This window comes from Synchiropus splendidus, chromosome 16, assembly GCF_027744825.2.
Source record: "Synchiropus splendidus isolate RoL2022-P1 chromosome 16, RoL_Sspl_1.0, whole genome shotgun sequence".
NCBI classification, from domain to species: domain Eukaryota; kingdom Metazoa; phylum Chordata; class Actinopteri; order Syngnathiformes; family Callionymidae; genus Synchiropus; species Synchiropus splendidus.
Genome location: NC_071349.1, coordinates 20,597,144 through 20,610,000, shown reverse-complemented (window position 1 = coordinate 20,610,000; position 12,857 = coordinate 20,597,144). Strand labels below are relative to the sequence as shown.

The window sequence follows — 12,857 nt, the reverse complement described above, 5'->3', positions numbered from 1 at the left end:
CACGAGCCACTGGCTGCTGTCACTCGGCATCAGATGCTTCCGCTCCAGCGCCGGCGGCGGCAGCGTCGGCATGGCAACGCTAGTGCGTCTCTCACACACTCTCGACAACTGTTGTGCTTCTGCGCCGTCGTCGGCAAACTTCCTGCCCAAACATTTGAAAACAAGCGGCCGTGAGTTTGTCAGAAGGACGACGGCTTGTTAACACGTCTGAGCTTCTCACACCCTCGAGGGAGGGGCTGCAAAACTGTAGCCACGGGGGTGTGACGCATGCGTCCTCGCTCCCCGCCGCGCTGCCGCTTCCTCTTTCCTCGGGGTCAGAGGTCGGGCTGTTGCGACCAGTTCCTTCATCATCCGCTGCCCAGCCGCGGAGGTCTCACCTCTGACATGAGTGTGTGGAGCGCCAGGCCACAGCTCCTCACAACATGACGACGCAGCGCCGGGTATGGTCCGACCCAACCTGGATCACAAGACGGTGTCCCACCACAGCAGTCTCCGTGACGTCAGACGTCAAACACACACACGGAACTCTGTGCCACAGACGAATATGAGACGAAGATGAGTGTTGTTTTCACAACACGTGTGATGTCGTCACCGAAACATCCTGCAGGAAGGAGAGTCGATGAGATGGCGCTGGGAATATTTCACTTTTCAAAATCGGAACACAAACACAATCAGTAGGAATCTTGTTTTCTGCGTCAGGTCTTTCTGTCCAAAACATTCCCCCAACAAAGACAGTGGTTTGTTTAAAAGAAAAAAAACATCACCTGTCCTGAAGAGAAAACGCAGATCCACCGGTCGATGCTTTTATTTTGAAATAAAAAAACCAACAACTCCTGTTACACTTCCTTCAACCAGACTCCTTTATTTCTTTTTTCCATTTCTCACCAGACACCGCTGGATATCAAACATATGTAGAACCTAATTCTGTGGAATCTTCTCGGCTCCAGATCAACGGTCTGATGAAGCACGTTCCCCTTCACTTTATTTGTACTCTTATTCCGGTCACTCAGAGGAACGCCATGCAGGACACGCAACTTGACCCGAGACCGAGCAGGGAAGGAAAACACGCTGCAACGAAACTGAGACGCAACGTTCGAAGTGCCTCGACTGGAGACGCAACAGCTGGCGTGAAACTTCGCTCCGCTGGGACGCGGATGACGTCACCGCTGCTGAAGCGCCGTCCAAGTGAACGGCGGCCACGTGACCGTCGCCCCCCCCTCTCCGCCCCCTCCCCTTCCCCTTCCTCGTTGACGTCCGCGGTTCCGTCACTGGCAGCTCCGGCTTCCTGCGCCTGGCTGGTCCGGACCTGCCGTGTGGATCTGCGGAAGAAGCTGCGCCCGCGGTTCCGCTCACTTGGGTCCCTCTTCTGCGCGCGGTTCGGCCCGTGTTGGCTGCGATGGATCCCGGCGTGGAGCGCGTGGCCATGAGTGCGCCTCCGCTGATTCGAGCGCCGAGCCCGCTGCAGTTCTTCGGGGGGACACCCGGCACCGGTGCCGGCGCAGGAGGAGGGGGCAGCGGGGGAGGCGGGGGAGTCATCTCCTTCCAGATCCAGATCGGACTGAGTCGCGAGGCGGTTCTGCTGGACGCCGCCGAGCTGAGCCTGAGCCAGGTCCGGGAGGTGGCGTGTTCCATCGTGGACCAGAAGGTACCGAAGTCCCAACCACTTATCCTCCTCTGTCAAACTTTGTGTTGCTGACGTCAGAGACGCAGACCACGTTGCCATGGCAACCGACGCTGCGGACAGTCGGTCCTGATGTTCGAACCAGGCGCCGGACAATGACCCGTAGAGATCCAACAGAACCGCATTCACCATCTCACAAGCTCCACTCTGTCTTTGTGCTCATCCACTCTCACTGTCTTGGTCTGACAGGTGTCCGTCCATCTGTCCGTCCGTTGTCACGCTCACATTGTCAACATTCTCCTGGGGCTCCTCACCTGTCTGCGTGTGTGTGCGTGTGAACCTGCAGGACACAGCCTCCAAACCACACAAACTGCAGCACTGAACGCACAGTGAGGAAACACAACACAATGAAGTTCAGTACACAACACAAGACACACTGCTGACGGCAGACACCACACACACCACACACACACACAGGCACACGAGTCACACAACAGGAAGTAACGAACCACTGTCCCACTCCCGAGCAGACAGCAGGGTTCGAGGGAGGAATATTGAGTGAGCCGGGTCACAGAACATGAATGGTAAATCCATGACATGTTCCGGCCACACGTGAGCTCTGCTGCAGCGGGTGTGACGTCTTTCCTGCAGACTGGGAGCCTGACGCGCCGTGAGATATTTATAATCCCCAGCTGAGGTCCAGCTCTCTGTTCCGGCCGTCTGGATCCACCAACTCTTTTGTTTTCATGATGCAGACGCGTCAGTCGCTGAGTGTGTGAGTCAGCGGCAGCAGATTCACACCCTCGCAGGCACAACTCTCCACACGCTCAGCCAAACATGCACTTCCATCCTCAATCTCCTCTCAACCTGACGCCTGGCCCTCCAGCAGCCAACAGCACTGACAGCCCTCACTGAACCTTCGTCCCCTCACTGAAGCTTCACCCTCTCGCTGAAGCTTCACCCTCATGCTTCACCCTCTCACTGAAGCTTCACTCTCGTGCATCAGCCCCTCACTGAAGCTTCAACCTCGTGCTTCCACTCTCACAGAAGCTTGACCCTCTCAGTGAAGCTTCACCCTCATGCTTCACCCTCACACTGAAGCTTCACCCTCATGCTTCACCCTCTCACTGAAGCTTCACCCTCTCACTGAAGCTTCACTCTTGTGCTTCACCCTCTCACTGACACTTCACTCTCGTGCATCAGCCCCTCACTGAAGCTTCAACCTCGTGCTTCCACTCTCACAGTAGCTTGACCCTCTTAGTGAAGCTTCACCCTCTCACTGAAGCTTCACTCTTGTGCGTCAGCCTCTCACTGAAGCTTCAACCTCGTGCTTCCACTGTCACAGTAGCTTGACCCTCTCAGTGAAGCTTCACCCTCTCACTGAAGCTTCACCCTCTCACTGAAGCTTCACTCTTGTGCTTCACCCTCTCACTGACACTTCACTCTCGTGCATCAGCCCCTCACTGAAGCTTCAACCTCGTGCTTCCACTGTCACAGTAGCTTGACCCTCTCAGTGAAGCTTCACCCTCTCACTGAAGCTTCACTCTTGTGCTTCACCCTCTCACTGACACTTCACTCTCGTGCATCAGCCCCTCACTGAAGCTTCAACCTCGTGGTTCCACTCTCACAGTAGCTTGACCCTCTCAGTGAAGCTCCACCCTCATGCTTCACCCTCACACTGAAGCTTCACCCTCATGCTTCACCCTCACACTGAAGCTTCACCCTCATGCTTCACCCTCTCACTGAAGCTTCACCCTCTCACTGAAGCTTCACTCTTGTGCGTCAGCCTCTCGCTGAAGCTTCACCGTCATGCTTCACCCTCTCACTGACACTTCACTCTCGTGCATCAGCCTCTCACTGAAGCTTCAACCTCGTGCTTCCACTCTCACAGTAGCTTGACCCTCTTAGTGAAGCTTCACCCTCTCACTGAAGCTTCACTCTTGTGCGTCAGCCTCTCACTGAAGCTTCAACCTCGTGCTTCCACTGTCACAGTAGCTTGACCCTCTCAGTGAAGCTTGACCCTCTCACTGAAGCTTCACTCTTGTGCGTCAGCCTCTCACTGAAGCTTCAACCTCGTGCTTCCACTGTCACAGTAGCTTGACCCTCTCAGTGACGCTTCACCCTCTCACTGAAGCTTCACCCTCTCACTGAAGCTTCACTCTTGTGCTTCACCCTCTCACTGACACTTCACTCTCGTGCATCAGCCCCTCACTGAAGCTTCAACCTCGTGCTTCCACTCTCACAGAAGCTTGACCCTCTCAGTGAAGCTCCACCCTCACACTGAAGCTTCACCCTCTCACTGAAGCTTCACCCTCTCACTGAAGCTTCACTCTTGTGCGTCAGCCTCTCGCTGAAGCTTCACCGTCATGCTTCACCCTCTCACTGACACTTCACTCTCGTGCATCAGCCTCTCACTGAAGCTTCAACCTCGTGCTTCCACTCTCACAGTAGCTTGACCCTCTTAGTGAAGCTTCACCCTCTCACTGAAGCTTCACTCTTGTGCGTCAGCCTCTCACTGAAGCTTCAACCTCGTGCTTCCACTGTCACAGTAGCTTGACCCTCTCAGTGAAGCTTGACCCTCTCACTGAAACTTCACTCTTGTGCGTCAGCCTCTCACTGAAGCTTCAACCTCGTGCTTCCACTGTCACAGTAGCTTGACCCTCTCAGTGACGCTTCACCCTCTCACTGAAGCTTCACCCTCTCACTGAAGCTTCACTCTTGTGCTTCACCCTCTCACTGACACTTCACTCTCGTGCATCAGCCCCTCACTGAAGCTTCAACCTCGTGCTTCCACTCTCACAGAAGCTTGACCCTCTCAGTGAAGCTCCACCCTCACACTGAAGCTTCACCCTCTCACTGAAGCTTCACCCTCTCACTGAAGCTTCACTCTTGTGCTTCACCCTCTCACTGACACTTCACTCTCGTGCATCAGCCCCTCACTGAAGCTTCAACCTCGTGCTTCCACTGTCACAGTAGCTTGACCCTCTCAGTGAAGCTTCACCCTCTCACTGAAGCTTCACCCTCTCACTGAAGCTTCACTCTTGTGCTTCACCCTCTCACTGACACTTCACTCTTGTGCATCAGCCCCTCACTGAAGCTTCAACCTCGTGCTTCCACTCTCACAGTAGCTTGACCCTCTCAGTGAAGCTCCACCCTCATGCTTCACCCTCACACTGAAGCTTCACCCTCATGCTTCACCCTCTCACTGAAGCTTCACCCTCTCACTGAAGCTTCACTCTTGTGCGTCAGCCTCTCGCTGAAGCTTCACCGTCATGCTTCACCCTCTCACTGACACTTCACTCTCGTGCATCAGCCTCTCACTGAAGCTTCAACCTCGTGCTTCCACTCTCACAGTAGCTTGACCCTCTTAGTGAAGCTTCACCCTCTCACTGAAGCTTCACTCTTGTGCGTCAGCCTCTCACTGAAGCTTCAACCTCGTGCTTCCACTCTCACAGAAGCTTGACCCTCTCAGTGAAGCTCCACCCTCACACTGAAGCTTCACCCTCATGCTTCACCCTCTCACTGAAGCTTCACTCTTGTGCTTCACCCTCTCACTGACACTTCACTCTCATGCATCAGCCCCTCACTGAAGCTTCAACCTCGTGCTTCCACTCTCACAGTAGCTTGACCCTCTCACTGAAGCTTCACCCTCATGCTTCACCCTCTCACTGAAGCTTCACCCTCCACTCTCAGGGTAGCTACAGCTTTATCATACTTGGCGACTAGTGTTCAGGCTCAACTTTCTGCTGCTGCAAAAGTGGGTAAAAGCATTTGTGGTTTCAGTTGGTATCACACACAGTGAGTGAGAAACACCTGACACACACAGGCTCACACACTGGTGTCACAGTAATAATGAATCTGTGTTTCTATCAGTAGCTGTTTCTCCTTGTTGCCGGGCAACTGATGATGATTGCGCGGCTGTGAAGTGTCCTCCTGCTATTATGGCCATTATGACATACACACACACAAGAGTGTGTTTATTCTCGCTTTCATCTCTCATCCATTCATCCCTCCTCGTCTTCCTCCTCACACAGAGTAATGAGCATCATGCTGCAGCGCGCTCAGGTGTCACACGCCGCTCTGCTCCGTCACCGTGGCGACCAGCCTGGAGCATCATTAGCCTGAGACAGTCGTGGACCACGTCTGTCCGCGCTGTCAGTGGAGAGACCACATTACCCACCATGCTTTTCTGCTGCAGGACACTGAGCGGAGAACATTCAGGCCTTGAGTTCTGTTGTCATGACAACAGCTCGCTGCTGCCTTGACGACCGGCCACATCCGCATCAGAGTTTGGATGACTCACCTTCATCATCATCATCATCATCATCACAAGCGCCACCTTCATCGTCACCGTCGTCATCACCATCCTCACCTTGAATGTCTCTGAAACCGTGGTGACCGTTGACCGTGGGGTGTCTCTCCTCGCCAGCTTCCAGAGTGTGGCTTCTACGGGATGTTTGAGAAGATTCTGCTGTTCCGTCACGACCAGAGCTCTGAGAACGTTCTGCAGCTTCTGAGCTCCTCCTCTCAGATCCAGGATGGGGACCTGGTGGAGGCCGTGCTGTCAGGTATCAGACTCTCGTGAGCAGCCCTGTCATTTGACCACAACACTGGGGACCTTCTGGACGGTCTTGGTGTTACGATGAAGATGATGAGTGAGGTCCGGTCAGAGGACAGCTGCAACAGAAGCAGAGCGAGGATGAAGACGTGCGTCTCTCTCCCTCTCTCTCTCTCTCTCTCTGCGTGTGTGCGTGTCCCCACAGCGGCGGCGACCGTGGAGGACTTCCAGATCCGTCCTCACGGTCTCTTCGTCCACTCGTATCGAGCGCCAACCTTCTGCGACCACTGTGGAGAGATGCTGTGGGGTCTGGTGCGACAAGGACTCAAGTGTGAAGGTGATGACCCATGTGACTCCGCTGGCTTGCTGAGCGCCACTCACTGTCGCCCCTGCAGGCTGTGGTCTGAACTACCACAAGCGCTGCGCTTTTAAGATCCCCAACAACTGCAGCGGCGTGAAGCGGCGGCGCCCCTCCAACGTCTCGCTGACCGGCATCAACATGGGCCGGCGTCCCTCGGCCGAGCCGTCTCCGCCGCACTACACGGAGGACGCCCTGCTGGTCAGTGCCGGGAGCGCGTGACTCACAGCCGAACTTTCTGCTTCCTTCACCGCTGACCTGACTGTGTGTTCTGATCCAGTCGCCCGTCAGCCCCAACATGGAGGTGAGTCCCACGTCCGCTCGCGCCGCGTCACCGCCCGCCTCTGACGCCGCCTGCTCCCGCCAGAAGGGCCCATGTGAGCACTTGGCCGGGCGAGAGCGCCGCGCCAGCTCGCAGTCCTACACGGGCCGACCCATCGAGCTGGACAAGATCCTGCTGTCCAAGGTGAAGGTGCCGCACACCTTCCTCATCCACTCCTACACCCGGCCCACCGTCTGCCAGCACTGCAAGAAGCTGCTGAAGGGGCTTTTCCGTCAGGGCCTGCAGTGCAAAGGTCGGCGCCGTGACATCGCCGCCGCTGGCGTCCTCATCCTCGTCCTCGTCCTCACTGAGTGACGCCTTCTGTTTTCCCTCAGACTGTAAATTCAACTGCCACAAGCGATGTGCTGCCAAAGTGCCCAACAACTGCCTGGGAGAAGTTTCCAGAAACGGAGGTACGTTTCCTGATGACACAACAGTTAGCGGCGCTGACCCTGCTAGCATGAGGTCAGCGATGAGGAGGAGGACGAAGAGCTCCCCAACATGGCTGCTGTGTGCAGAACTGCTGAGCCCGGGGGCGGAGTCGGACACCGCCATGAGCGAGGGCGGTCTGGACGACATGGACGCCGATCGCGGTGCCACTCTCATGGACGACATGGAGGAGGCGTCCGAGGGCGTCCTGCTGCTGGAGGCGGGGCCGCTCGACCTCTGTGACCCTCAGGATCCCGAGCTGGACGAGTCCAACCGAGCCATCAGGTGCCGCTCCCTCCCTCCTTCTGAGCTTCACCTGCTGACCCTGCTTCCTCACCTGTGTCCAGCCCGTCCACCAGCAACAACATTCCTCTGATGCGAGTGGTGCAGTCGGTCAAACACACCAAGAGGAAGAGCAGCAGCGTGATGAAGGAGGGCTGGATGGTCCACTACACCAGCAAAGACACGCTGGTGCGCGCCCACGTGTGCAGGTCAGCGGGCGCGCGTGCGTGTGTGTGTGTCTGACGCGCCTTCTGCTCGTCCTCAGAGGAAGAGACACTTCTGGCGTCTGGACTCCAAAGCCATCACGCTGTTCCAGAATGAAACAGGAAGTAAATACTACAAGGTGAAGCCCTGGCGCCTCCTCGGTGAGATGTTTGCCGCGCCATGTGACCGGACCCTGTGACCGCCTGCAGGAGATCCCGCTCTCGGAGATCTTGTCTCTGGAGCCGGCTCAGGACCTGTCGCTCCTCCCTGACGGCGCCAACCCTCACTGCTTCGAGGTGGCCACCACCTCGCTGATCTACTACGTCGGGGAGAACGTGTTGCGCTCCGAGCCCTGCGCCAGTGGCAGCAGTGCTCTGGTGAGTTTGGCGAGTCTGGTGCGGCGCGTCTTCTGCCGCTCAGCTTGTCGGTCTCCCTGGTCCAGGTCAGTGGCGCCGGGCAGGACGTGTCGCGCATGTGGGAGATGGCCATCCAGCACGCGCTGATGCCAGCCGTGTCCACCGGAGTCTCCCGCAGCTCGCACCGCGGCGGACACAGTGAGAGCACCGTCTCCTTCATCATCACCATCATCGCCATCACCCTCTCTGTCCATGTGTCCACAGAGGACGTCTCCATCAGCATCTCCGTGTCCAACCGGCAGATCCAGGAGAACGTGGTGAGGAGTGCGCCCGGTCTGTGGGGGGCAGCGCAGGGGTCAGAGGCTGAAGTTGCTCCGGTTCTTTGACAGGACATCAACTCCATCTACCAGATCTTCCCCGACGAGGTTCTGGGCTCCGGGCAGTTCGGGATCGTGTATGGAGGTAAAAGCCACGGGTCATCTCCTCCCCACCCTCAGCAGGTGCCCTCTCAGCTGGCTCTCCGGAGCACATGACCTCTGAGCCGCGCTCGTGCTCCTCCAGTCGAGTGCGTCGGCAGATGAACCTGAACCTGAGCTGGAACAGGTCTGAGAAGGTCGTCATCATGGTGCGTGTCTTGCAGGTAAACACAGGAAGTCCGGGCGAGATGTTGCCATCAAGATCATCGACAAGCTTCGATTCCCAACCAAACAAGAAAGTCAGCTGAGGAACGAAGTGGCCATCCTGCAGGTAGACGCACACACACACACACACACACACGCGCGCGGCTGAGGACTGACACCAGGGCCTCACAGAGCCTCCACCATCCTGGCGTGGTCAACCTGGACTGCATGTTCGAGACCCCGGACCGAGTCTTCGTGGTGATGGAGAAACTTCACGGCGACATGTTGGAGATGATTCTGTCCAGTGAGAAAGGCCGACTGCCAGAAAGAATCACCAAGTTCCTGGTCACGCAGGTGAGTGCGCCACCTGCAGTCCAGTTGCGTTGACTGACAGCTGTCAGCTGTGGCCAGATCCTGGTGGCGCTGCGTCACCTTCACTTCAAGAACATCGTCCACTGCGACCTGAAGCCTGAGAACGTCCTGCTGGCGTCTGCAGAGCCGCTGCCGCAGGTGCGCGCTGGCCTCGCCCGCCGCTCACGCCCTGTCGGCTGACTCCCCGCTCCGCTCTGCTCCGCAGGTGAAGCTGTGCGACTTTGGCTTTGCGCGCATCATCGGGGAGAAGTCCTTCCGCCGCTCGGTGGTGGGCACGCCGGCCTACCTGGCGCCCGAGGTGCTGAGGAACAAGGGCTACAACCGCTCGCTGGACATGTGGTCTGTGGGCGTCATCATCTACGTCAGGTGCGGCTCCCGCGGCAGGCGGCTCCCGCCGGCGCTGACGCCGTTGCTTCTTCTCGCAGCCTCAGCGGCACTTTCCCGTTCAACGAAGACGAGGACATCAACGACCAGATCCAGAACGCCGCCTTCATGTACCCGCCACACCCCTGGAAGAAGGTCTCCCAGGAAGGTGAGGAGGGGGGAGGGAGAAGAGGGAGGAGTGTGGGGCTCCTGAGTAGAGAGAGAGAGGGAAGAGGAGTCATGTGACCGCTCACAGCCACAGGCGGGGGTCTTGGGCTGAGGGGAGGGGGTGGGGGGGTCCATTCAGACGGGGGTGCATTCATGTGTGTAATAGCGGGCGAAGAGGCCCCGGAGTCTGGTGGGGCCCGAGGTCCCGGACCTGTTCAGTCCACTGACCCCTGAAGAAATGTTAACATCATGTTAGCTTTGCTCATTAGCCTTCTGCGGCACCTCACCGCGGGGGGGCGGTGGGGGTCTGTGCCGGTCACCTGACCACGTCTCCTCCTCCTCCTCCTCTGTCTCGCAGCCATAGACCTGATCAACAACCTGCTGCAGGTGAAGATGAGGAAGAGGTTCAGCGTAGACAAGACGCTCAGCCACCCCTGGCTCCAGGTGAGTGGCGCGGTGGCGGCGCCGCCTCAGGCCTGCACAGGCTCATGCTCCGCCCCCCCCCCTCCTCCCCAGGACTACCAGATGTGGCTGGACCTGCGCAGCCTGGAGTCGCGGCTGGGCGAGCGCTACATCACGCACGAGAGCGACGACCTGCGCTGGCACCATCACGCGCAGCTCAGCGGCCTGGACTACCCCCGCTACTTCAGCGGGGCGGAGGAGACCCTGGAGACCCTCAGCGAGCGGGTCAGTGACCTCTGAGAGCAGCAGGCCGCCTTGCTCGATGGCACTTCAGTCAGGCAGCCGGGAATCCAACTGGCAACCTCTCACTCACCTGACACCGATCCATATCAAGCGTCTTGCTCAAGGGCGTCCTGACAATCGAACCTGCTCCGTGGAGCCAGGCTCCGCTCCCACTGGACCGTCTCAGGGGGCCCAGCGGATCCCAGCGGCTCGGCTGCGGAGCATCTCCTCATCTCTATCACTGAATACTTCTGAGAGAAAATGCGGGAGACCGAACCGCAGTCATGTGACCGCAGTCATGTGACCGCTGGCTCCCAGGTGTGTTAGCGATGTGTGACGTGTGTCTGTGCTTTTGTCGTGAAATAAACGGAGCTGCTGCTGCCGCCACTGCACCTCATGAGTCCGATCCCGCCGGTGGTCGAGGCCCGGGCCAGGCCCGGTCTCGCGTCCACCGACCTCCACGCGCTGCGAAGTCCACCTGAGCAGTAGCGGCCTGCGCCGCTAGATGGCGCGCTACGAGAAGAAAACTGCGGCTCCATCTTCGCCGTCACGGTCTGCGCGTGCCTGCCAGCCTGCGCGCGCGCGCGCGAGTGAGTGTTACACCTACCGCGGCGCTTGTTGGGACATCGAGGGCCACATGAACACGAACACACACATTTAAGAAACAGCAGACAACAAAAACAAACAAGACTCCCTCTACGCCAAATTCGCAGACACACACACACACACACACCCACGCAGAGACAAAGACTCGTCATTATATTGATATTTATGTTTATAGATCACAGGCTTAATCAGGGAAGACGACAAGAGTGCGGTGGCAAACACACACGCACCGGCAACTGCACGCGACGCTGCGCTGCGCGCTTCATGTAGAGCGGAGATCGTTGACAAGTCCAAATCCAAACCCTTTGAATTTCACACACACGCGCACGTATCTGTGCTCGCCTTTGCTTGTCCGTGATTTTTAAACGTGGACGTTCGACGCAGGATTTTCTTTCGTCACTTTCAGTCCAGACCGAGAGTTTTGCTTCTCGAGTCAATGTTCGTTCATTGTGTGGTTCTTCAGACTCGCCGCACAAGCAAAAGCGCTCTTCTTTCCAAACCCCGAGGTCAGACAAATTACTCACTAATAAGCATAGCAATATTTGTTGTTTGACTTGTAAATATTGATTTACAAATTTATATATATATATATATAAATTTGTAAATTATATATATGTAATTTACATGTATGTTTTTTGTAAATCAATATTTACAAGTCAAACAACAAATATTATAACACATATTTTATGTATATAGCATTATAGTTATTCGAGTTATTATAATTATATAATATACAAATTAATACTAATCTTATATTTCTATAATAATAATAATCATAATTTTATTTCATTTGTACACGAAATAACAACAACAATAATCATAATAATATGGATAATAATAATCGTTGTCATCATCATGTTTTATGAAATAAAATGAGCCATTAATCTTCTTATTTTCAAGATGGATTACAACAGATGATAAACATTTGAGCTCCAATCAAAGAAGATAAAATAATGTGAACCAAATTATAGTACGGGCACTACTACTACTACTACTACAATTATTATTATGATTATTATTCATTGTTTTATTCGTTGGAGTTATTCGTGCGATAGTCAGTTCCGTCCTCAGGCATTTTATTTGATAGATAAAACCGACAATAAGCCGGATGATTGCATCTTTTAAGAATTGTTTTTATTTTAAGCGCAGTATTTTTTTAACTTACATTTTACATTCCAGTCCGTCATGAGAAGCTAGAGCTGAAAATATCTGAGGAAAAGAAACATCTGACCCGTTTATTTACATTTTTTTTTTTACATGTAAAAAAAATGTTCGAGGTTTTTTTTTTTGCATTGAGCGGGAGAAAACACGACTCGTGGTGTGTCGACGCTTCTTCAGGTTCCCATTCCCGCAGCACAGAAACTCACTCTCCCCAACAAAAGCAGCTTTTGATTTGAAACAGCAAATCTCGAGCCTCCGGAGAGAACCAGCACGAGCACAGCACAGCCAGCTCACCAACTTCACACGGAAGAACGGAAGAGTGTGGATGAAGAACGAAGGCCTCCGTGTGGAAGCTGGAGTCCTCTTCCAGGAGCACTGAGTCCAAACCCGCACTCCCAACATCAATGTCCACTGACAGTGGTGAAAGAAAAGAACAGTGATGAAAACAACAAGTGTGCGTGACGACTTTCAATCACAACAAAATGTAGAAGGCTGTAAATAAAGACACAACAAAAAAGACAAGCTCTGAAGAAAAACCGTGCAAATATTTGCTGTGAGTCACAACTGAACAGCAATGTGAATATGTGACGCTCAATAAAAGTTTTCAATAAAAAAACTCAAACTACAAATGAAAGGACGGTAACCAAAAGTGCGAACAGAAGCAGGTGAGAATTCTAAAAATATTAGAATATTTATATTGTGAAGTGAATGAAGCGTTTTGTGAAATTAGTGATCAATAGTAGCAAATGGGTG

General features: G+C 54.8%; 1 protein-coding gene across 3 annotated transcripts; it reads left to right on the top strand.

The window, feature by feature from the left end:
- Nucleotides 1-1,245: 1,245 nt before the first annotated feature.
- Nucleotides 1,246-10,681, top strand: prkd1 (protein kinase D1). Of its 3 annotated transcripts, none has more exons than XM_053844981.1 (21): nt 1,246-1,645; nt 6,051-6,189; nt 6,385-6,516; nt 6,575-6,738; nt 6,818-6,841; nt 6,908-7,112; nt 7,195-7,272; nt 7,378-7,573; nt 7,636-7,759; nt 7,836-7,913; nt 7,984-8,151; nt 8,217-8,328; nt 8,395-8,447; nt 8,520-8,592; nt 8,771-8,877; nt 8,943-9,104; nt 9,162-9,260; nt 9,328-9,488; nt 9,548-9,654; nt 10,012-10,097; nt 10,170-10,681. In XM_053844981.1, the coding sequence occupies exons 1-21, from the start codon at nt 1,397-1,399 to the stop codon at nt 10,353-10,355; spliced, it is 2,703 nt and encodes a 900-aa protein (XP_053700956.1). In that variant the 5' UTR covers nt 1,246-1,396; the 3' UTR covers nt 10,356-10,681. The 3 variants fall into 3 exon arrangements, with proteins under 3 accessions (XP_053700956.1, XP_053700955.1, XP_053700954.1); XM_053844980.1 differs by having other exon boundaries at nt 6,905-7,112; XM_053844979.1 differs by having other exon boundaries at nt 6,818-7,112.
- The last annotated feature ends 2,176 nt before the right edge of the window (nt 10,682-12,857 follow it).